The sequence below is a fragment of the Microtus oregoni genome, unplaced genomic scaffold, assembly GCF_018167655.1.
Source record: "Microtus oregoni isolate MIOR12 unplaced genomic scaffold, Mior012 000062F_ref0000492, whole genome shotgun sequence".
NCBI lineage: Eukaryota > Metazoa > Chordata > Mammalia > Rodentia > Cricetidae > Microtus > Microtus oregoni.
In genome coordinates this window covers 2,613,209-2,639,198 of record NW_024543872.1, presented here as the reverse complement: position 1 = coordinate 2,639,198, position 25,990 = coordinate 2,613,209, and the positions used below count along the sequence as shown (strand labels likewise).

At 42.1% G+C, this 25,990-nt stretch overlaps 1 protein-coding gene across 2 annotated transcripts in view; it reads right to left on the bottom strand.

Moving 5' to 3' along the window:
• The window catches only part of Znrf2 (zinc and ring finger 2), an 80,935-nt gene extending 60,341 nt beyond the window's left edge, over positions 1–20,594 (bottom strand). Inside the window, exon 1 of one of the 2 annotated variants that reach the window (XR_005973284.1) lies at positions 19,778–20,234. Coding sequence is in view for 1 of the 2 variants with exons in the window: in XM_041640298.1 (XP_041496232.1) it covers positions 19,778–20,234 (457 nt within the window). In the remaining variant the exon portion in view is untranslated. Of the gene's footprint in view, positions 1–19,777 lie in introns of both variants that reach the window. The other variant, XM_041640298.1, reaches the window with a different exon arrangement.
• Positions 20,595–25,990: the final 5,396 nt, after the last annotated feature.

Below are 25,990 nucleotides of genomic sequence, written 5' to 3'. Positions count from 1 at the left end.
CTAGCAAGCACATACTTCCTAAGGACAATGATCTTTCTTCATCTTTATATTCCAGTACCAAAAGCTTACATAACTTATTGCAGTAGGCACTGCAATATTTTTATTGCTTTACACAGAGCAATAAAAATGTGATACAGATTAAGCATGGTAATTAGAACACTTAAACGTTTCCTCCACATTCAAATTTAAGTGAGCTAAAACACAAAGATTAGCTATGTCTTGTGCTGTTTTGCTTGTAAAAGGCTACTGTATTACATTTTTTGGTCCTCCCTATATATAATTAGGGCATGCAGATATAACTACAGCAAGAAAGCAGGGTAGACAATGAACGGATCTTCAGTGGAGGACCAGTCAATTTTCTCAATTTCTTTAGAGCAGTGGTTTTCAACCTTCCTAATGTTGCGACCCTTTACTACAGTTCCTCATGTAACAGTGACCCCAACCATAAAATTATTTTTGTTGCTACTTCATAACTGTAATTTTCTACTGTTATGAATCATAATGCAGATATCTGATATGCAACCCCTGTGAAAGGGGGTCACGACCCACAGGTTGAGAACCACTGCCCTCGGGCTTCCAACTCTCAGCAAGGAAAACTGTTTTCCTCCTGCCAAGGAATGAGGGCTACAGAATTAGCTTTGCTCTCAATGCAGAGGTGAAACGCCCTCCCTGTCCTGATATGTAGCAGATGTCACTCTGCACAAGCGTCCTTCCGGCACACCACTCACAGGAGCGCTTTTCCAGCAGGCACACACTGCACCCCACACCTTCGTGTAACTGCTTCAGTGGGATTTTCCCTGCCCTGGGTCATTAAAAGAACCAAACCATGGACATGGACTTTTAAAAACAGGCCAGATTGGATAGAGAAACTTCCAAAAATAAGAAACAAAGTTCTAACTGACTTCAAAGTAAAATGATGCCTCCTTATATTTAAAAAGTACTATGTCAAAAGTGGATACAGGTAGCATGTGGTGGCCATTTAGGAGGCAGACAGAAACAGGACTGCTCCAAGTCTGAGGCCCGTCTACTCTACACAGTCAGTTCTAGGCCAGGCAGAGCTTCATAGCAAGACCCTGTCTAAAAACAAAGCAAAGTACAAAATGACCACATCCTTGATTCCCTATAGCCACGATCCTTGCTAGCCTTTGCAGAGCATACCCACCCCCCAGCACGTTCCCACCTTCACAGGCCAAGAGAATGGCCTTTGCTGGCTCTTCTCATATAAAGCTGAAACCTCCTTTAGTTCCAGTTGTTATTTCAAATTAGTTGAACTGAATGCAAAACAGTATATTTGATTCATTTATGCCTCAATTGGCTTCTATACAAACAAAAAGACTACCAAAAAAAAAAACCCAAACCTGCCATTGCCTATCATTTGATTTTTTAAAAAATTCAGATCAAACTAAAACCACAAATATCTAACATGCAAATTTTTGTTGCCTTTGTATTCCTTGAACAAGTGAAATTCCTCACACACTTTGAAACAGTGATCCTAAAAACCAAGCTCCCTGAACCCTGAACGTGTGAGGATTACGATCTGAGAGTAAGCCAACCACTACACCCTACCACTGCAGTGAGTTACCTAATTCTTGAACGAAAAACCTAAAATTTAACCAATAATTGGAAACTAAAGAATGAAGAAATGGGAACAGATTAAATATGAAATTTTGATTCCTCTCTTACTAGAGATAGTCATACACTTCAGTCTAAGTGTCCATCATCAGTTTTTCTCATGTGTGTCCACAAACCACAGCACAATATTACAGTATGGGGGAAGGAGTCCAAGGCCCTTCCCAATGACTCAGTTCTAACTGCTCCTACTTCACATTTAGCCAAAGTCAGTGAGCACATGTGGTATGACTTCACATATATGAAGCTCAACAACAAAACTAGTTCAGGGTAACAAAACAGAAAAGGAATGCCCAGTGTTAATGATGTGTTCACAGTGCATGCATTGCTCAAAATCTTCAAATGCTACACTTAACATCTTTGTATGCACATGAACCTCCCCTTGAAAACTGAAAACTCCAGTTGCCTACTTCCTACAGAGCTCTTCGAGGCCAGCCTGATCTACAAGAGCTAGTTCCAGGACAGGAACCAAAAACTACGGAGAAACCCTGTCTCGAAAATCAAAAAAAAAAAAAAAAAAAGATATTCAGGAAGAAAGCATTTAAAAAGGTTTAAAATAAAGTTTACAAGAAAAACTTGACAATCATGAAGCTCTATAAATATAATTTTTCTGCTGCTACCATCTAGCACTTAGAAACTTAATCAGTCTTCAAATATAAAATCACAAAAACATCACAATATGCCCCGCTCAAAATTACAGACAAGGACTAGAGATCTGGCTTCCAGCCCAGCTGAGGACCTGAGCTCAGATTTCCAGAGCCCATGTTCCAGAGCTCCTACAGGAAGAGGAGGCAGATATGAGAATTTTCTGACTCTCTTGTGCCAGCCAGCTTGCTGTATGCAGTAGCAAACAAGAGATCCTGAAGGAAACAAAGCAGAGGCAAGGACCAACATTCAGGGCTGTCTTCTGGCCTCCATGCAAAGTAGCCCAGGTGTTTCTGGACAGCATGCTCAATGCACAAAGTTAAAAAAATTAGTTAGCAACAAAATGAAACTTAGATCAATATTGTGAATCAAGTTAGGGTCACAGATTCCCTTTTAAAATCTTATGAAAACTACTTAGTCTATTAAAAGTCAGTGTAAAACACAAATTGTCTATCCCATTGGATGAACTATCTTCTAGTTAACCATAAAGTTCTACATAGACCATAATGGGTCTAAGGAAACATTTTAATTACCAGATTAATTTGTAAATTGAGCATTTTATTTAATATGAATATACTACAACAACAACTCTGCTTTGGATTGCTCAAAGTGAAATCAGAATATACCTTTTTTGCCCCTATATTATCAAACTCCATCCATTTATGCAGTGTTGGGGAATATTCAGACTGTGCATTTGTGTTAACTAAATATAAATTAGCCTTGGGTCAGGAGGCTGAGTCAGCAAGCGACTGACAGAAAGTAAGTAATCCCAGTGCATCAGAGGGCATCTAAAAGAGATAGACACACAGGAAGAAGTAGGAAAGGATTTGGACAGATGCAGGCAAGGAGAGAAGGCTAGCTAGCTGCAACCCAGCCTCTCTGAGCTAGCAGGTTTTCACCCCAGTCACTGAATTTTGAATCTTATTTATAAAGAGAGCAATAGAGATTTACCTAAAGCTACCTTTCGCAACAGCAACAGAGCCGGTGCCTGCAGGAACAGAATTCCTGTCAAGCAGAGGTGCGATTGCTGGCTGAAGTAACATTAAGCCACTGTGCTGAATTAAAACAATAATGCTGTTTCAGAGAAAAATTTCAAAATACTTAGTTAGCTATCTTAGATTTTACATAAAGGTCTTTTAAGTATAATAGTGATAGATATTAAAATTTACTCAAATTATTTAAAAACTCCTTTAATCTCAAATCATTTTTCTTTTTCTCTGGTAAGTCAAAAGCATACTTACACAGTAAGGGCATTCAAGAGTTAGACTGAGGTGGGCAGAATGGCCTCCTGGTTATGTCTATATATCGTAAGTCTTGGAAACAGGTTACAAGACAAAGAAGAATAAAGGCTGCAGGTAGTATTAGCTAGCTTAATTAGCTGATCTGAAAAAGAATAACCTAGGTTATCTGGGCACAGCCAATGTAATTAAAGATTCTTAAAATGTAGATGAGTCTGGTAGAATCTCAACTAGAGAAATGGCAGTGTCAACTGACCTGATGCTGTGGCTGTGAAAAACAGGAAGCAGGCCATAAGCAAAGAAATCCAAGCAGTCTCTAGAAGCTGGAGAAAACAAGCAAAGATTCCCCTGGGGTCTCAGCAGCATTCTGCCAATAGCTTGATGTGAGCCCCCCAGAGGGTTACTGCAGACTGCTGCCCACCAGCACTGTGAGAGCTCAGATCTGTGTGGCTTACAGCCACTACATGTATGGCAATTTGTTACAGCGTCAACAGGACACTAACAGTGAAACGGAAAAAAACACTGGATTGATTCTGATTTATAAAATGGGAGATTATATTATTTTCTTTTTGCAAAGTGTTACTTGGAGACATCAACATGATTATATCCACATGTTTTGATAACTGAAGTATCTACAGATATAAAACAATACCTATAAGGTCATATTAAAATGTTATATGGAGCTGAGTTATGAAACAAAATTCTGCTAGTGTAATTGAAGCTCTTTCTAATAGATATTTCTCAGTTTTATGACAAAGTATAAAGTCTTTTAATTTGTAGGCAATCCATTAGAAATAGATTTTATATTATATAATGTATTAACTATGTATGTGTGCAGGTATATGCAGGTGAGCACAGGTGCCTGTGGAGGCAGAGGTCTCAGAGTCCTTGGAGGTGGAGTTACATGCAGCTGTGAGCACCTGAGGTAGGTGATGGGAATTTACACCAGGTCCTCTGAAAGAAGATTACCCACTCTTAACCTCTGAGCCATCTCTCAAGGCCCCAAGTATCAATTTTACTGGTAAGAATTCATTCTTCTAACATATACTTCTACACAAAGCACACTCCTACAGTTATTTAAAGAAATACTATCCAGATTGTGGTAGTTACTAGCTTTGACTTCTCATACACTACCACAAATAGTCTCTTCTTGCTCTTCAACTCTTCCTTACTCTTAAACACAAATGTCCAAAAAATGGAGACAAACTAGCTCCATAAAATTTTTTTTTTTAAATTTATTTATTTATTAAGGATTTCTGCCTCGTCCCCACAACCGCTTCCCATTTCCCTCCCCCTCCCCCGATCAATTCCCCCTCCCTCATCTGCTCGAAGAGCAATCAGGGTTCCCTGACCTGTGGGAAGCCCAAGGACTGCTGCTGGTGGGAATGCAAACTTGTGCAACCACTCTGGAAAGCAGTGTTTCGGTTTCTCAGGAAATTCGGGATCAACCTACCCCTGGATCCAGCAATACCACTCTTGGGAATATACCCAAGAGAGGCCCTATCATACAACAAAAGTATATGCTCAACTATGTTCATGGCAGCATTGTTTGTAATAGCTCCATAAAATTTTACTTCTTCATTCTACACACATACTACTACTTCATAATACTAGTTACATATAATTTAAGTCTCTATAAAATTCAACATTATACATTTTAAGTAGTAGTAAAAAACAAAACAAAGTTGAGCGTGGTGACACACACCTTTAATCCCAGCACCAAGGAGGCAGAGGTAGGTGGATCTCTGTGAGTTCTAGGCCTGTCTGGTCTATAGAGCGAGTTCCAGGACAGGCTCCAAAGCTACACAGAAAAACCAAAGTGGGGGAAAAAAAACTCCCCAAAATAGCCAAACTGGCAAATCTCTGTTCTACATATCAGGTTCCAGGTTAGCTAAACTGCTTGCCACTCAGTGAGACCATGCCTAGAAAAGGAAAAGGGGGGAAAGGGGCTAAAAAGTAAAGATCTTTCTTCTTCATTTATAGGAACAGCTTTACAAATGTCAACTTAATTTAAATTCATAATGCTGTATCATTAAAAACAGTGAGCCTCATTCATAAAACCTTATTTTATAAGCCAGTGGCATGAGAAGAAATGTTTGAAATATGTATGTATATGTGAAAAAACACTCATGTGTTTGTGTGCATTATACAATGAACCACAAAGAAATATAAACATAACAGCTGGAAAGTAGCAAAGCTAAAAACAAGCTGTTGAAACACATATACACATGGCCAACCATAGCCCCGGAAATGCTCTTTTCACAAGAGTCGAAAATGCAAACCAAAGAGTGATCGACAGAACAGAGGAAAGTAGAAGTTCCCTAAAAAGAAGAAAAACATCTAACAGCAAAGTTAGCAGAAATTGTACTAGTGGCACAGAATAAATCAGTATGCCTTTAGGGAGGGTCAATATCTACTGAAAATTAAAATGTGCCTTCTGTTCAACTAGAGTTTTTTTTCTTGTAACTGTTGTATACTTGTCTGGTTTTTTTCCCCCCTCTCAAAATTCTGGCAGAACTTTCAAATTTTTTTAGTTTCCCAAGAGGCATTCAGAATGGGAGCTAGGAAGGACTCCTTAGGATTGCAGAATGGGGAGCTGAGTCAACCCCAACCTCCAGGGAGGTTGGACGGAGATTAGAGTCAGCCAGTAGACTGGCAAATTTCCAATGAATGTTGACATAACGAAATCCAAATAGCAGTGTGGTTACAAGACTTGGAAGAACTCTCTGGTGCATGAACACAGAGCATGAGTTCTCATGGGGAAGGGATGCCAACTCTGTTTTCTGGCTCTGAGGAATCTTGCCCCATGGAGGGCTCCATTTTGCTGACCATGCTCTGATCTTTATAATACAACTGCAATGATAACTGTAGTGTTTGTTCTCCTGAGCTTTATAACTAAATCACGGCAGTGAATTACCACGCCTGAGAAGTCTGGTGTGGTGGCATGGGACTATAATCCCAGTTGCTCTGGAAGCTGGAAGTAGAGGATCACAAGTCTGAGGCAACTTAATAAGATCTTATCATAAACAGTAAGGAGAGCTGGGAATGCAGCCCAGTGGTGAAGCACTTGCTTAGCATGCAGGAAGCCTTACTGCCAGTACTGGAAAATAACCAAAAAAAAAAAAAAACAAAAACAAAAAAAAACAAAAACAAAAAAAAAAAAAACCTGAGCAGTTGCAGCCTTCTTCCCCAAATCTGTAGTCAGATGGGAAGCCATGCAGATGTCCTGGGAAGGCCTGAAGCATGGCTTGCACATGTGTGCAGCTTTCCTGAGCTGTTGCCTTATACCTGAGTCTAACAATAATATTAAGTGATTAGTAGCACACTCTATTATACCTACTGCTGTCAAAATAGTACCCATACTAGAAAAGTGTGTGCCTGTATAAAGACATTCAGTGGAATTACAACACTGGAAAGAGCTGGGAGCTCAGCAGTAGAGCTCTTGACTCTAATCAGTAAGGCCACAAAACTAAAACCTTTCTAAATGCTCAGTAATAGGAAAGGCTTAAGGAACTAGAGTGCATTTATATCATGGAAATATAAACACATGCTAGTTACAAACAAGCACTGGGTTTATATGTTCTTTCACAGAAAAATCCCCTAAACACATCAAACAGAAAAGCAGGTTTTTAAACAGTATGACGACATTCTTGCCCACTAAAAAGTGTGTAGCTGTGAAGGGACACCATGCACAAGGCAACTCCAAGAAGGAAGCATTGAACTGGGGATTGGCTTACAGTTTGGGGGAGGGCAGGGTGAGCTCTCAGAGTTCTCTTCCTCTACCTCCTGGGCACCAAACTCAGGTTCTCAAGCTTGCAGCATGTGCTTTTATCTGATCCATCTCACACGCCCAAGAAATAAAATACAGAAATTAATTATAAAATTAATGTAATGACACAATGAAAAAATAGTACTCGGTCTTTGGAAAGCACATAAATGATCATTTCCATGTGAAATTATGAAAGCAGAGGCACAACCTGCTTTACAGCAGACTGGGCCTTGCTGGAGTGAAGGCAGGCCCAAAGGGCAACACTGCCTGCAGCGCCAATCAAAATGCTGTTAGCTGCCCCAGCTGTGTTTTCTTCTTTGAATGGCTAGGAAACCCGACTGGGACTGCGTCAGGTTTTGTGTTTGGAGGAACCTTTCTGGACATGAGACAATAGAATAGCCAAAAAACAGAGCTATACTGAATCTGAGCAAAAGTAACACTTTTTTTTTAAAACTCCAAATCTTGGGCTGGAGAGAATGCTCACCAGTAAGAGCACGGAATACTCTTCCAGAGGACCTGGGTTCAATTCCCAGCATCCACATGGCAGCTTCCAGCTGTCTGTAACTCCTGTAACTTCCAGGAAGCCTGACACTCTCACACAGAACATAGAGGCAAAAGCGCCAATGCATATAAAATAAAAATAAATATTTAAAAAAAAAGACTCCAAAACTTTCTGACTCTGCTCCTATAGCACTGGGATAAAAAATTATGTCTTGGGTTAGAGATATGGCTTAGTGGTCAAGAGACTTACTACTCTAGCAGAGGACCTGGGGTTCGGTTCCCAGCACCCAAAAGGCAATACACCGCCTCCCCCGGTTCCAGTTCCAAGGGATTCGACCCTGTTCTGGCCTCAGCAGGCACCAGGCATGCATGCAGTACACTTTCATACACACAGGCAAACCATTCAGACACATAAATTAAAACTAAATCTTAAAAATCAATACAAAATATACCTTCCACAGGTGGAGAGAGAGCTTTGTGGTTAAGAGTACCTATTCAGATCATGAGGAACACAGCCTGAACTTCAGGGCCCATGTAACAAGCAGGCATCACAGCTCTGTAGTCAACACACCTACAACCCACCACCCACGTGCATATACAGTCACCCAGACACAAATATACATATAAAGTAAATCTATCTTTAAAAAAAATATATATATATATATATATTTTTTTTTTTAAATGTCTTCAGAGCCAGGCATGGCAGTACACTCATAATTTCAGCACTCAGGAGGCTCAGGCAAGAGTATTAATTACAAGTTTGACGCCAGTCTGGATGCTGTCCTTATAACAGGGGATGTTGATGGTGACTTCTGTGTAAGAAAAGTCATTTCCGAAAAACATGACCAAGCCCAAGAGAAAACAATTTAACATTCTTTAGGGCTCAGAAAGATGCATGCATGTGCAGAAGGCTTCCGATTACAAGTGCCCCGATTTAGTGTTTACATGACCACCAAACATTTGAGGAAAACACCTAAAGAAGACTAAAAAAGCTAAACAAAAAAAGCAACGAGAAACTGATCATGAAGGGAGAAGGCACACACCTGATCATACATGTGTGCATATATATAAGACACAGTGCAAGCATATCATCAGTGTCTCAAAGGAAAGAAGATACTGTTTCTTACAATAAAAAGTTAAAAAATCAACTAAATATTAAGAGAAAACCCACATCCAACTTATAGTTTGGTATTCCAGATCTCCTGAAAGAGAACAAAGCATGGACACGGCTCAGCATGCAGTCCTTGCCACCAATCTTGACAGTCTGAGTTTAACTCCTGGGTCCCATACTGCTGGAAGAAGAGAGCCACCACCAAATTGTCCTCTCCCCTCCACACTCTAGCCAGAGTGCACACTAGTGTATGCAAACACACATGCACACACATGTATGAACACACAATAAATACGTTTCCAATAGTCAACGACTGAGAGTGCCTACCACATATAACAAACCCATCACATGTATCAGAAACAGTGAAAGCCTGTAACTCTGGGAAGAAGGGTCCTAAGAGGCAAGGGTTCAGACAAGACATCAAAAAATCAGAACTAGCACCTGTACACTCAAGATGCAACACAGAAATCAGAGGTGAGGATACTTTTAAAGTTCTGAGGGCAAGTAATGCCAGTCTGAATTCTATTACAAATCAAAAAAACAAAAATCAAGAGTGGGGGTGAAAATAAAATATTTTCACATACTGAGCTCTCAAAGTTTTACTTTACATGTATTTTTTCACAGCAGGACAAAGGAAATTGTGCTCCACCCTAAACCATGGATAACAGGAGATCAGGGAACCTGCAGATAAAACATGAAAAAGAGAAAATCTCCTGGGTGGTAACGAGCAAAGGACTCACAGGGCATGACCAATGACCAACTTGGACTGCGCAGAGCCCGAGGCCCCAAACAAACTTAACAAGATGCAATGCAGAGAGTTGGATTTGGAAGCCATGTCTGTAACCCAGTAAAGAAAGTAGAGGCAGGAGGATCAGGAATCCAATCATCCTGTGCTACACAGCTAATCAGTTCAAGGTTACCCTGGGCTACAGGATCATTTGGAAAGAAAAAAAAAAAAGCTAAAAATAAAACATGCAGAAAATTTTTTTCAAAGATGAAATTCAGTGGCTAACATACATAAGATGAGGTAAGACTTACAGAACTGAAAACTGTAAATAAACTAAATAAACCTTTTAAAACACAAGGGAGAAACAGGAAGTTGTGAGGAAAAAGAAAAGCAGCCACCCTAAGCAAGCTTTGATTCCTCAGACCAAGTTCTCTTTCCCCTAAGTCTTGCCTCCAAACAAGTGAAGAAAAGAATCTGCCATTCCTATTTCCAGTGAGGTCACGAGACCATTCTTATGAAACCATCTGCCTAATATACAAATTATTATAATAAAACCATGCATTACCTCACTACTTTAAAAGAAAGTGGTCCATTGCATCTTGATTTTAGCTTTTCTGAGTATGTTTTAAGAAACTAGACAGAAACCTCTGGAAAGCACTGTGCACTGAGGTGGAAATGAGTGCCCAGAGAGCAGTTAAAGAATTGGCCTTCAGGATAACCACAGTGGGTCCTCCCACCTGTTCTGAGACTGTCCTGGAAATTACTCTGTAGAACAGTCTGGCCTCAAACTCAAGAGAGCCACCTTCCTCTGTCTCTTGAGTGCTGAGATCAAAGGCGTGCATGATCATATCCTGCCAAAGTGTATCATTTTGTCCTATGATAAGTAATCGGAAGAACTGGGAGCCAAGACCTGCCAGGTGGAGGCTGACGACTGCAGAGCACTAGCTCGCAACTGAGCTGCTTTACTGAGTGCCAGGCTGTTCCAGCTGCCTGCGGGGCACCACCTCACACAACTCTGAAGATGCTACAATCCTGCCGGGATGGAGCTCAGCGGTGGAGCTCTTGCCCAAGTGTGCAGCCCGAGGTTCAAATTCCAGCACAGGGAGAGCAAACTTTTCAGGTTCTGTCCTATAGAATCACACACAAGACTGACGTGACTACCAGTCACTGTAACCATCTCAAAACACTCACACATCCAGACAACCTAAGAATATTCTGTCACAAATTCAAATGGTTATAAAACAAAATCAAGCTGTAAGCACAGCGTATTTTACTTTCCCTCTAAGGCAACTCTATGACTGTCTCATTTGTAGAGCACAAATAGTATCTACTTTCATTGTTCAAAAAAATTAAGGTAACACTTACACAAATAACATACTGCTTTTTTCTAGAGCAATACATTTTTTTTGTAGATTTAAATATGACAATAGTTTTGGTGACCAATAATCTTGTTTAAAAATATAATAATGTAGCATTCAAATACATTTTAGGAATCAATCAATATTCACAAACTTTTACCACAAACCTGGCACAGTAAGTGTGCTATGAAGCATAATTCAATAGTGTGAAGAGAATTTTGAAGAAATTAACAACATATAAAAAGTAGGGACTAGAGACAGGTCATCAATACAGTGGCTGTTGCACAAACATCAAAACTGCAGTCTGGATCCCCAGCACCCCTGGTGCTTGCTGACAGCCAAGTAGTGAACTCCACGGCCAGTGAGAAACTCTGTCTCTAAAAATAGGCTGGGAAGATGGTGTGAGTTCAGATCTCGGCACACAGAACAGTCAGATGTACTTCTGTTACCCCAGTGCTTACAGGGAGGAGGTAGGCAGTTCTGGAGTGCTGGCCAGTTAGTACAGCAGAAACAGAAAACTCCATGATCAAATAAAGGCAGACAGTGACAGAGGAAGATATTCAATGTCAACCTCTGGCTTCCACATATGTGCATACTCACATACACACACGGTACCCACGCACACTACCATGCTGGTATCCCCCCACCGCCCCACCCCGGCACACACACAAAATGGTAGAAAAGCAATTGAAAAAGAGTCATCCAACAGAACTCTGGCCTCCACACACTGCATGCAAGCAAACAGCAATAAAAATTAAAACAAAACATTGAGGCACGAGAGGTTAAATAAGAAGGTAGACTGATACCTACTCAAAATAGATTTACTTTTTTTCTAGTTATTGCTATTTTGAGCTATGGTTCGATCATTTACAGGTTCTTAAGATTTTCTGTCCACAATGCAACTCACTTCTAGGTAACACTTTATGTGTTACTTTTGTTAACAAAAGGTAACAAAACAACGATAAATCTGTCACCCGCAAATGTTAAAGCCACACTTTAAAACAGCTCCCAGATGCACAGTGCCAAACTATGTAGCTAACAGAATCACTCCTCAAGAGCTGTCTTTAAAACAGTGAGTGTGTGACAAAGAAACTAGGAAGCGTCCAAAGCCATGGATTAGATGTACTGAGAGGTAATTAGAGTCTAATTATGTTTTAGCATTAGAAAATACATGAAAGATAAAGCAGCTACAAAAACAAATTTAACTCTAAAATGAGAAAGAAAGCAATAAAGAATAAAGCAAGTGAAACAAAAATCAATTAAAACTGAATGTATTGTTCAAACCAAGAACAGGCATTTAGGAATAAATCACATGTAATAAACCCAGAATGTATATACATTATGCACACATATATGCTGTATTTATGCCTTACTCCATTTACATGTATGTAAATTAAGTTAAATTAATGAACTGTTCAAGCTAATCATAACTACTCAAGTTACAGTAAGAATTGATTACACATGGAACTTGAATTATTATACTTAGCTTCACATATATTTCATAGTTTTGTCTTAAAATTAAAAGATGTACTCAAGATGTATCTACTGTTCTGCATTTATATGCACCATGACCAAATGCATTTCTTGGGTTCTAATAATCCCATGTCTCTAATAAATTTCCAAGAACAGGAGAAATGTGCAATTTGGGCTACACAACCTTAAGTACTCAACTGCTAAATAAAAAAACTTGACTCTTTCTCACCTCCATGTCAACTTTGCTAAGCTCCACTTTTAACATCATCAGACCCATGCACCTCTTACTACCTATGATGCTACACCTGCTCTACAGTCATCTTTAACTTGGATTTCCATCTGCTCCTCCATAGGGGCCACAGTTATCTTTTAAACCCCACCAGGTTCCATCAGTTCTCTGCTCAAAACCATTCTAGACCTCTGCACCACTCCTGAGAGCAAAGCCAAGAACCTTGGACACAAGGTCTTTCCACCCTCATGCTCACCCAGCCACATCTTTGCTCTCATCTTCAACAGCCTTCAGGGCTCCAGCTACCCAGGCCCTGGGTTCCCAGCATGTTCTGTCCCAGTTTCAGAGCTTGGTCTTCTCAATTTCTGCTGGGATGTCATCAGAACATCTCTAGAGCTTCTAGGAAGAACTGTGTAAGAGCAACCTCATGTGTACCCTTGACTACATACACAGCCTCTTAAAAAAAAAAAAAGATTTATTATGTACACAGTGTTCTGCCTGCATGTATCCCTGCAGGCCACAAGAGGGCACCAAATCTCACTACAGATGGTTATGAGCCACAATGTGGTTGCTGGGAATTGAACTCAGGACCTCTGAAAGAGCAACCAGTGCTCTCATCTTCTGAGCCATCTCTCCAGCCCATGCACACCCTCTTAAAAGGACTAAGAGTCAAGGCCACTAATATTACACTTGCCACATTAATAACCACAACGTTTAGAAAGTAAAAAAGTGTATTTAAATTAAAAGGTATGTGTTAACCTGAAACCTAATCCTATACTCAATGTGGTAAATAGATTTTAGGGTAACCATTTTTGATTCCCACATTCTAGTGTTTAAACCTTTCCTTCCCCTTATGTGTGGACCAGGCCTACATGCATCTAACTAATGAGAAGTGGTAAAGGTGATAAGCTGAACCAAGATGGAATAACAAGGTACTACGGAAATCTGTGCAACAGCTCTTCAGAAAACTAAAAATAGAACTACCAATGGGCCGGCAACACTACTCTTGGGAATATATTCGAACAAATCTAAGTCAGTGTAGTGATATTTCATTTATATTTTAATAAATTAAACTTGCCTGAAGATCAGAGAATAACATAGTCCCACTGGTAGGCCTTACAGACCAGGCAGTGGTAATACACACATTTAATCCCAGTAGTCAAACTAGCTTGCCACAGAAACTAGTCGGTGCTTGCCTTTCACCCCAGTGGTGCGCGCCTTTAATCCCAGTACTAGAGAGGAATAGAAGATGAGAGGAGACAGCTCAGAGACTCAGTCTCATTCTGAGGTTTCCTGGAGGCAGGATCACCATTTTCAGACTGAGGTCAAGGTAAGAACCAGTGGCTGGCTGCTTTGCTTTTCGGGTCTTCAGGTTGAACCCCAGTATCTGTCTCTGAATTTTTATTAATCATGCTTCAAGTCAGTATATTACAGCGATATATGAACATCCACATGTTCATAGTGGTTCTGTTCAAATTACTAACTTACAGAATTGGTCTAGGTCTCCTTCAGTAAAGAATAAAATGTTGCATATGTACTAACAGTGGAGGTCTAGTCAACCATAAAGGATGAAAGTAAGGAGCTGGAGGGATGGTTCAATGGTTAAGAACACTGTGTAAACGGAGACTGCATGTTCATCTCCCAGCTGCCCAGACCCGAATAATCACACAAAACTATATTAATTACAACACTGTTTGGCCAATGGCTCAGGCAAATTCCTAGCCAGCTCTTATATCTAAATTAATCCAGTTCTATTAATCTATGTATTGCCATGAGACTGTGGCATGCCGTCTCCTGACTCCCTCCACCTTCTTTCTTTCTGCATTCAGTTTAGTTTTCCCAACTACCTATGTTCTGTCCTGCCACTGGCCAAAGAAGCTTCTTTATTAACCAAAGGCAATAAAACATATTCACAGCATACAGAGGGGAATTAATATCACACTTTTTCCTCTAACAAAGGGGCATTTGGTTCCCAACATCCACACAGTAGCTCACAACTTTTGAGTTCCAGGGGCTCTGACACACTCTTTTCAATCCCTTGTGCGGCAGGCATAAGTGTGGTACATATGCATACATGCAATCAAAACACTCATACAAAATAAGATCTTTTAAAATGACAGGTCATCTGCAGAGAAATGGACAGAAATAAAGAGTACTGTAAAGTGAAATAGGACAGACTCAAACATAAAAACTTCATGTCTTTGAGTTCTAGGTTTAAAAAGAGAAGGGAACTATCTGGAAGAGGAAGGAGATGGGAAAGAGGCTAAGGGGAAGTGAGTGCGACCCTAGAACACAATATCAATGATGAAAATGTCACAAGCCGGGCAGTAGAGATGTATACCATTAATCCCAGCACGGGGGAGGCAAAGGCAGGCGGATCTCTGTGAGTTTGAGGTCAGTCTGGTCCACAAAGTGAGTTCCAGAACAGTCAAGGCTATGCAGAGAACCCTGGCACAAAAACAAACAAACAAACAAACAAAAAAAAAACAGAAAAAAAAGTCACAACCAAACCCATTTATTCCATACAATGACTCCACACTAAGAATTAGGAGGGGGAGGGGAATAAAGTTCGGTGAGCCTAACAACCACAAGGAAATGAATTATGCCAATCCACCTGAGGGAATTTGGGTGCAGATCCTCTTCAGGTGAGATCAAACATCAGTCACAGTGCCCCCACTAACACCCTGATCTGCTAAGCTGTGCTGACTCTTAAACCACAGACCAATGTGTACTGCATCAAACAGCTATATTTGTGATGTGCTGCTTGCACGTAGCATAGAAAACAAATACTCATACAACACAAAAGTTTTTTCTGAACCTTTTGTTCACACGAAGTACCATGGTTTCTCCAATTTCTAAAGACATTAATGTCAAACAGTTCAGAACTTACAAAAATTTAAATAAACTGGCATTTAAAAATGCTTAGGAGTATTACCTAAGAAAATAAACCTTACAAAGTACTTTGTATATATAAGTTTTTGCACTTTTCTCAGTCCATTTGCCAATATCCTAGATTAGATGTATAGACAGTGAATTTGATACGTAGAACAGTAAGGCAATTCTCCATATAATTATGCACAAGATGAGTATGAGACAGGTGGACAGCCAGCAATAAGAACCTACTTACTGGTCAATAGGCAAAGCAACCAAGCAGAAGGGAGTTGGACAGGCTTGCTGGTACAAGCACACAACAGACAGAGAGCTCTTCCCCAAGACAGTCCCGCAGCTATCAAAGGGCCGGCCTGTGAACTCATCCCACTCCGCCTCCAACCTCAAGGTTACTTCCAAACAGTTCCCAAAGCAGGACCATCCAGGACAGAGGCCACACTTCAGTAAGCAACTTAAGGCATCGCCTGTGGTCTTTAAAGATAGATGAAGTTACAGGTGAGAAGCACTAACCATCCAAGTCCCTTGGCAGAGATGGCAGGAGTGGTCGTTGGAGTCTGTCTTCCCTATACAGTGCAATCATCTCTTCTACCCCCCCCCCCCAAAAAAAACATCAACTGTGTTAAGAGAAAAATCCAAGAATGAAGAGCAGATTAACCACAATTTCCCAAATTCAAATATTTTGGCATCTATGGTAAGTAATAACTGAGAACAACTCCATAAAACCTCACATCTGTGCTGAAAATTCATTTAAATAAATCTTCCTAGGAATACAAATCTTATTTAAACACACTCAATTTGGGGGCTGGAGAGATGGCTCAGAGGTTAAGAGCATTGTCTGCTCTTCCAAAGGTCTTGAGTTCAATTCCCAGCAACCACATGGTGGTTCACAACCATCTGTAATGGGGTCTGGTGCCCTCTTCTGGCCTGCAGGCATATACACAGACAGAATATTGTATACATAATAAATAAATAAATTAAAAAAAAATAAACACACTCAATTTTAAATGACGGCCCACGCTCTTTCAACGTAAGTAACAGGAGACACCTGAATTACAGGCTGCTGAAATACTCACAGGCAAGCCACACCCAAACACGTTAAAACAATTAAACAGCGAAAGCAGCAAAGAACTGTTGGTTCACTGCCTTAAATTAATTCACTTTACAATCTCACCACCAGACACACATACACATGCATTACTGAAGTCATAGGATTTCTCCGGAAATAATCTTTACTCGGTAGGGTATTTTAAAAGCTAACTCACCTCCTTTGACAGCTGCATCAAGGAAGGCTGTTTTAACTCCTATTGACAGCTTTTATGAACATCAGTGGCTTAGTGGGAAAATGCAGGCATAAAATAAAGTCAAACAAATCCTCCTTAAGATACCAAGGTTTTCAAATGTTAGATGATGCCCTTAGAGACCAGTTTTAAAACAAATGGGACCAGACTATTACCAGTAATTAAGAGAGAACTTCTGTTCACTATATACAACACAGTAGTCAATTCACTAATCGACAAAGAGTAAAGAGAAACAAGCCCTACTTCTTCTAAAAACTCCACAGAGATTCTAACCATACTCTGATCTCCACGAGAACTCAATGCCTACCAGCTGAAATATCTGAGTTACTCATCTTCCTTCTAGTTACTTAATTCTCTAGAGAGAAGTAAGAATGTATGCAGCCTCGCCTGGTCTACACATTAAGTTCCAGGACAGCGAGAACTGCACAGAGAAATACTATCGTGAAAAGCTAAAAAGGTGCAGCCAAAATATACATCCCAAAGAAAGCAAAACTCAAAGGTCACCACAGAAAACTTCATTCAATTTGGCAACTCACTGTGATAGAGCAATAGAATAGCTTACGTATCTACTTGCCACTCTCCTAAGCGGAAAGCAATTTAAAGAGCAATAGTTTAGGTTTCCTCTTTCAATACATAACATCGGGAGTCTACAAAGGAACTTTATCTGAGTGTTTTTAGGACTACCTTTTCTGGTTAGGAAACAATACAAACATCAATGCTTTATATAGTTACAGTAAGAACTTTCCATTAATTTTGAAATGTTCTTTTTCTCAATTTTCAGTTGGAGTCCATTATCTATGCCCTAACATTCAAAATTCAGTAAACACTGCACATGCCCAACCTTTAACAACTCTGACACATTGGTATAAAACATAATAAAATGGTGTCAATATAAAGAATCAAATCTAATTATTTAAGACTCCACATCTAGCTCCGTCCATCTCAGAATGATTAGAAATGCACTTCCACTAGTTGTTCTCATAACCCCACTCACTGACAGACTGGTACAAGTTTCATTAGGCAAAGCCTTTACTAAGGACCAACTTTACTGTTTCTCTCAAGGATTTTAAAGTCGCTGCCCTTTTCATTCCTTTCACATGAGAACAGGTCATTTCTGACCCCCTTTAGGCCTTGTCAACTAAAGTTTCTTACATGAATCAGGAAGCACAGAAAAATGAGTGACTATTTTTCTCCAATGACCCAAGATCGAAACATATCTCTAACAGTTCATAATGAACTGTAGAAAAAAGTTAAGATCCTCCACACAATTGATGACTTAGGACTGTCTAGCAATCAACCTTACCAGAGACCTGGATTAGAAAAGCTGCCCCAGCACTGTCTTGCTACCCAGTCTTTCCAGATCAGGAGGACTACTAAAGAACTACATACTACGTCCACAAATCTAAGAATTATGTTTTTAAAAAAGCAAACAAAAAGCTTGCATTCCAACTCTAGGCAAACAGGTCTTGCCAATTTATTAAGAACTAATAGCAGGAAGGCCAGCGATCTCCCCTGCTCTGAATACTTACTTTAATAAAGCAAATACATACTGAGTCTTGTCAAAGAGAAATCAGCCCAGAGAAAAACTGAATCAAAAGTGGTAATCAGGATATTAAATATTAACTGAAAGACTTTTCCTATTCCCTTTTCTTGTTCCTACTTTTGATGATCATAACTGCTTAGTGAAAACTTCATTTTAAAAAGGTAGTTATTTCTAAAACATGGCACCACTCTCAGGAAACTACACTGTCTCAGACCACAGTTAGGGCATGATTACTTCTTTTTTCCAAAAACAAGATTTTTTTTTTAAATATGCCTCAATTTTAGAAAACATTAATATAATTATTGGCACTGCAAAACTTACCATAAAGCAAGTTATTTAAGTGGCAGGCTAAGTGTTTAGCTCAGTGATAAAGAGCTGGCCTAACAAGCTCAGCAACTTAGGTCAGAGTCTCAGAACCTCACAAACAAACAAACAAACAAAAAAAAAAAGTAGCTAAAAGCTAAGTGCTTTCATATCAAACATGCAAAATATCATTAAGATGGTGGAAACTAAACATGACATTTTTACGAATTAACGCTAGAGTCTGATTGCTTTAGCACACAGATCAGTAAACAAGCCACTTAATTTCTTACAACTATAAACACATGAATAAGAAGGTCTTTAAAACAGAAGGTGGGGTTCACACCATTCCGCGCTCAAATAGGAATATATAATGCCGGACACATAACGCAAGGAAGTGGGAATGTGCGGTCTGAGTTCACACTTTCACAATCAAGTGCACCCTTTCCCTGGTTTCAAACAGCATAAAAGCACATCACTGACCTCTAATGGTTTCCTTAACGCTAGTCAACACGGCTCTTCGAAAGACCCTGACCAACTACTGCCTTTGTAGGCAGAGTTGTGATCACTGTAAAGATTATCTCTTTAAATAACTGTTTTTGAACAGTTCCACAATCAGCTTCAAACTAAGCAGTACTGACATTAGCCACATGTAAAGTAGCAGTTTCCTGCGGCTAAAGCAACACTTTGTGTTAACACATACACCCAAATAACATGGACCCACCCAGTAAGAATACAGAACTATGTACAGACGCTCGAGGATTACAGCTTTGTTAGGAGTCGATCCAGGGAAATAACTTCCTTTTTGTTCAAGCACTCAAACATCCACGTGAGTCCCTTCTGGCTTTGGGCCTTTAAAACTGCTCGCTTTCCAGCACCCGAGCAGAACTACATTCGTCCACCTATCACCCCTAACTTCCTGGTACTAAAAATTATAACCACGAGGCTGTTTCGTCAGTTTGTTGTAAAACAATTCTAGTTCCATTCACCTCGTGGCAGGGGGGAGGGGGGTTAGGAGGGGGCGCTTCCCCCAGCTGGGAAGCTGCTTCGGGGGCAAGGGACCGTACCTCCAAACAAGTGCGGAGAAAGGTGGGCCGGGAGCGAGCCGATCACCAGGCGCGGCCCACCAGGGCCCCCGCCCGCTGGCCGGTCCCGTTCCCTAGCGCCGCCGCCGTCCTCCGGGCTGCTGTGCACCGAGTCCTGCGAGCCGTACGGGCCACTGCCACTGCCGCCGCCGCCGCCAGGGATGCTGAAGGCCGACTGCGCCGCGCGTCCGCCCGCAGCGCTGCCCACCGCCCCTCCGAGCGAGCGGCTGCGGGGCGCTGTCGGGGCCGAGGCGGCTGCCGCTGTCGCCGCCGCCGCGCCGGCCGAGGCGCTGGGCTGCTGCGCGCCGGGCACCGGGGCCACGAACCGGGCCGCCCGAGCGCCGTCCGCCCCGCCGCCGCCGCTGCCGGAGGGCAGGTCCGAGCCCGAGTAGGCGCGGGTGCGGCCGTTGGCGGCGGGGCCGCTCTGCTTGGCGCCCATGTCCGCGCCGCCCCGGGCCGCGAGCGAGCGAGCTAGCGAGGCCGGCGGGACGCAGCTCGCGGCGGGTGCTCAGGTGGCCGTGCGGACGCGGTCGCTGCCGGGCCGCCGCGACGGGCCGCTACCGCTCGCTGCCGCGCTCCGCGGCCTCCGCACCGCCTCCTCCCGGGCGGCCGCCGCCACCGCCGCCATCCTCCGGCTCCCCGGCGGCTCGGAGAGTGGGAGGCGCCCGGCTGGACTGGGGGCCGCCTCCCTGCGCGCCAGCCGCTCGCAACGGGAAAGAGGAACGGGCGGCGCGCGCCCCAGCAACCGTCGCCGAGCGGCCCGCACTGGAGGAGCCGCGGCCCAGCTAAAGCGCAGCGCAGAGATTGGGTCCCGCTGCCCTGACTCTGCCCCACAGTCGGGCTCGCCCGCCCTGGCCCCGCCCAGAATGCGGTGATGGACAGACAGGTGGCCCCGCCCTCCATGCAAAGCTTCTGGCACCAATCAGAAGACGGCTCCTCCTCCCGCACGTGGCCTGTGGACGCCGGAGAAGAGCAAGTGCACCTTTTCCTGGCTGGGGCGGGTGCCCTTTGATTGAGTGGACGTGACCTTCGTTGCTGTTGTACAGACAAAGTAAACAAACAAACAAATCAATCTCAGCTTTGAGGACGTTTTCAAACAAACAAAAACCGTTGTGGGGGCGGAGGACCGAACAAAACACCTTTAAGACTGAAGCCAACTTGATCTGAATTATCCTGGGGTGGGAAGCACAAAATTGGAAAAACGAAGGAAAAATCCAGTCTGACCTTCATGGGTAGAGCCAAAACTGAGGGGCAGAGACTTTGTTCTCCCTGAAACACTGCCTTCAGGCCCAACGGCTAGCCAGATTATGCAGACTGCCAATTTCTTTACCTTTTTTGGATTCTTAGTTTCCTTGCCCATAATGTTGAAACTAAGTCTCCAGTGCAATAGCTGCTTTCAAATCTTATGGTTTCTCTAAATGGAATTTGACAGAATCCTCAGTACCTTCCTGTGTGTGGTGCTTGGGCCAGTCGGTTCTGACCTTCCCATTTGGAGGATTCCCGAAGCCTTGTCTGCATGGAAAAACCGCAGTGAGTTTGTATAAACTGCAGAAATGAATACCTTGTTGCTGTTTTTTCCCTTTTGTATTTGCACCGAGTCATTTATGTAGTGATTTTAGTCATTGTTTCAAAAGATGTGGGAAGAAAGAGAGAGTAAATGTTTTGCCTGAATGTTTGTTTTCCACATAGGTGCTTGGTTCCCATCGTGGAGGTCAGATGGGGGCATCAAATCCCTTAGAACTGGAATTATGGGGCTAGCTGCCACATGGGGTGCTGGGAATCAAGTCTAGTTTTTCTGCAAGAGCAGAGTGGTTCTTAACCACTAAGCCTCAAATTGGATTTGTTTTTCTTTGGGGGGGGATGTTTTGTTTTGTTTTATTGGCTTTTGGTTTTTTCCATAAAGGTTTTCTCTGTAGGTTTGAAGCCTGTCCTGGAACTCTGTAGACCAGGCTGGCCTTGAACTCACAGAGATTTGCCTGCCTCTACCTCCTGGGATTAAAGGTGTCCGCCGCCACCACAGGGCTCAAATTGGGGTATTTTTATTATTATTATTTATTTATTAAAAATTTCCACCTCCTCCCATTTCAAATTGGGTTTTTAAAAAAAGAGAACTGAGGCCCTCTGAGCCGGCTTGCCTGTAGTTCCCAGCTTCTGGAGAGACTGAATCAGGAGGAGCCTTTAGAATTCAAAGTCAGCTTGAGATATAACAAAAGCCTATTTCAATAATAAGAAGGAGAAGATGAAGGAGAGAAGGAGGAGGAGGAAGAAATGTATACACATAATATACTTATATAGCTTTTATATAAAATATCCTGTGTGATATCATTTGGTTAAATGTCTTTTCCCTGCACATGTTAGCAGCCACCCCAGACTGAAGACGATGCTGTGTAATAATCCCTTTATCATGGTATTAAACTTCTCATTAGACACTCAACAGTGAATGTCAGTACAGTAGCTTTTCAGTGAATGAGAATATTTATATTTTCTAATCTTGCTAAAATGAGTTTTTAAATGTTTGTACAGTTATTTATTTATTTGTGTATACAAATGTATGTGGGTGCACTCATGCTATGAATTTGTGTGACATATTTGTGTGACAGAGGACCACTTGCAGGAGTTGGTTCTTTCCTTCTACCATGTAGGTTCTGGGGGTGGGGGTGTTAGAGCCTTTGCTTGCTTATGCCACCTCACTGGCCCTAAAATGATTCTTGAAAGTCAACTTTTAAGCTTACACATTGCTCTTCGATGGCACCTGTGTGGAGCAGCTCTTCTCTATTTTTTCCTCGGTCCTCTTCGCTCTCTATCCAGCCTTCTCGTCTCTCTCCAAATGGGAATCCTCATGAAGACTGTGTTTTATTGCCAGGCAGCTGTACCTTCACTTAATACCTGTAGCTGCGTTACACCCTACCGGTTCTTCACATTTCTTTAGTAAACTTGTTCTTCCTTCTGTGTGCCTCCGTTGGTCCTTTAATGAGAAGCCAATGGACAGGAGCCAATCAGGACAGGATTATAAGCGCATGCCACAGAGTAGGTAGATTCAAGCTGGGGTTAGGCCTTGATTCTAGTTAATGCTAGCTTTGGAACTGGGGTCAAGCCAAGCCACTCACCCTAACTACACCTATTTCCTGTAAAATATTTAAGTGCACATGAGCGTAGTACCAGTCTCAGAGTGGCTGAGAGTCTCAAAAGAGCCAATATGTGTTTGAAAGTACTTTGGAATCACTGCCCTACCTATCACAAAATAATATCATGCATATTGTCTTTAGTAGAGTGCGATACTGTGCAAAATAGAATATGCAAAAATTGGTGGACTTGATTTCACTATTTTGTACAATTGAATTGCATCACTAACACTTAAAGTATCATTAAGAATTGATAGAGTCGTCACTATATGTACATCACCATAATGGCTTGACTGGATAAGCATATATAGAAAGACCAGAGGTTATTTGAAATCTTTGATATTTAAAAGGTTTTTTTTTTAAATGAACTTTTCTTTAACACTTTGAACAGTCTTTGGTGTCCTAAACAGGCTTCAATGTGTCACAGAAATCCCTCATGCTAGTCAGCTGATGAGCAGAGCCCTGTGTTATAGTTAACATAGATTTTTAGAATCATTTTCTTTTCCAAAAACAGCTGAGACAGAATGTCAGCACCTGCTAATAAAAATAACTCGATTCTTGTTTAACAAATTAGTATAGTTATTAATAAGAGATTAAATATGTGTATTATATTCTACTCTCAATTAACTTTGGCTTGCAAACAATCTTTTAATTAAAAAAAAAGAAAACTGGGGGCTGGAGAGATGGCTCAGAGGTTAAGAGCACTGGCAGCTCTTCTAGAGGTCCTGAGTTCAATTCCCAGCAACCACATGTGGCTTGCAACCATCCATAATGAGATCTGATGTCTTCTTCTGGACTGCAGGAATACATGCAGGTAGTACTTTGTATACATAATAAATAATTTTTTAAAAAAAGAAAGAAAACCAACATCTTGGTCCTGAGGAGATAGATTAGTCTATAAACTGTTTGCCACACAAACATGTAGACCAGAGTTCGGGTTCCACAGTCTCCAGCACATGTAAAAATACAGGCATGGTAGTATGGCTTGTAATCCTAGCTCCAAGGAGATGGGCGTAGGAGGATTCCTGAGACTCACTGAGCCATCCTATCCTAATCAGGGAGCTGGAGGACTCAATGAAGAGACTCCTGGCCCAAAATTAATAAACAAATAATCTGGCGGGCTCCTAAGGAATGACAGCCAATATTGATCTCTGGTCTCCACATGTATGTACAGATATGTGCACACATAAATGAGCAAACATACTTACACACACACACACACACACACACACATACACACACACACACACACACACTTTCTTTCAAAATGCTTAGCATAAGACAAGCAGAACCTATGTTATGTTTTTCCTGCATTCTAAAGAAACTTCTTAGATTCCAAAGTATTATAAAGGCTATACCGGGGCCATACTGTTGCAAAGATTTAAAAGTTAGTGGAGATAGTGTCATGGGCCCAGTACCAAGGGGATGTCCCAGCCTATAGCAGTGAAAAGGAGCTTGGGGAAAAAATAGCTCTCTGCTACATAATGCATGGGTTCTCTCCTCCACTGCCTGTGCACTGTCCTCCAGTCTCCTGCCACTTTCACAACTCCCTACGGTAGAGTGGGAATGATTAAACAGTAGCAGGAGACATTTCCCTGCACCACCTCCTCCCTCAAGGGCAGCCAAAAGCCCCAGTAGAGGCAAACCCTGTATTTTAGGCCCGGATTGTATAAATCTCCCAAGTACAGAGGGCTCTAGCCTACTCCATCTTTAACTCCCCATGGTGACTGCATCACCAGAGCTGAGACAGTCTGTAGGCAGGCGGTTACAGGCTGGTGTGGATCAGAATGGCAGGTAGCAGTCATTAATGCGTGCCCTACATTACCACTGACTTAGCTCACTATTATCACCATGCCAAGTTGGTTGCTCTCTGTATTGTACTGCCAAAGCAGTCTATAAGTGGTCAATACCCTTAGGGTGGCATCTGAATGACCCTGGCCCCCAGTTAGGGCAGGTGGGAAAGAGGTCAGAAATGCAGGATTACCTCTAGCTGGGAATGAGAAAGCAAACTGGGTGGTGAGAGCTACTGGTCAACCTACCACACCCTCTGTTTCCCAGAAGCCAGATGCTCTTTGGCTGAACTCTAGAGCTCCAAGTCTGAACCGATAGGTTTTTGGACCATAGCCCTGAGCAGGGTCATCCCTGGTACACAGAAACATTAGGATGCATCCGGACCCCCATGGAAGATTGGCTCCACACTAATGTAATGTCTTAACTACACACTAGTGTAATGTCTTAACACTAGAGACACAAAGTTAACCCACGGACCCTGCCCTCCAAACCGTATGTCCTGCAGTCGCCATGCCTAGACAGAAAGAGATGGTTCAAGTACAGCGTATTTGCACACTACAGCCAAGGGATGGAAGTTGGGTAAAGAACAAAGATGCAATCCCACGTCTTGAGACAGCTGCCTTAGACACCTGTAAACATCCTAGGCTGCACGAGCCTGGATGAAGCAAAGGAGAACTTTGAGTATCCAAAGAACAGCAAGCATTTCACTAGCTGGAACGAAGAGGAGAAGACAAGGAAGTCTGAGAACCAGCTGGAAGAGTGGACTGGGACAGAGGCCAGCTGGCTTGGCCGGCTGGGCAAGGATCCAAAAGGCAAAAGCGAATAGCTCTCCAAGGCAGCTGTAACATGGTCGTATTTAGATTTTGAAAGGACAGGTTCTCTGGGGCAGCATTTTGGAGAACGGAGTGATAGGAGAGAGGAGAGCACACCTGTAGGGGTTGATGGAGGCTGGCAGGTAAGAGGGGAATCTAGAGGAGCTGTGAAGGCTGGTGACAGATCGGAAGAAGGAAGAGGTGAGGATGATGTGTGGGCTCTCTGGCCAGTGCTCCTACTGCCGGGTGTGAATATGGAGGGAAGGGCCACAGGAAGAGGAACTGAACCAGTACTGGTGTGAATATGGAGGGAAAGACCACGGGAAGAGGAACTGAACCAGTATCTTTTTATTTATCTTATTGTGATATTATCTGCCATCTAAAAAAGCACTGGCCACTGGCCCTGGAATTTGCAACCTATGTTGTTTTTATGGAGGGAAGGACCACAGGAAGAGGAACTGAACCAGTAC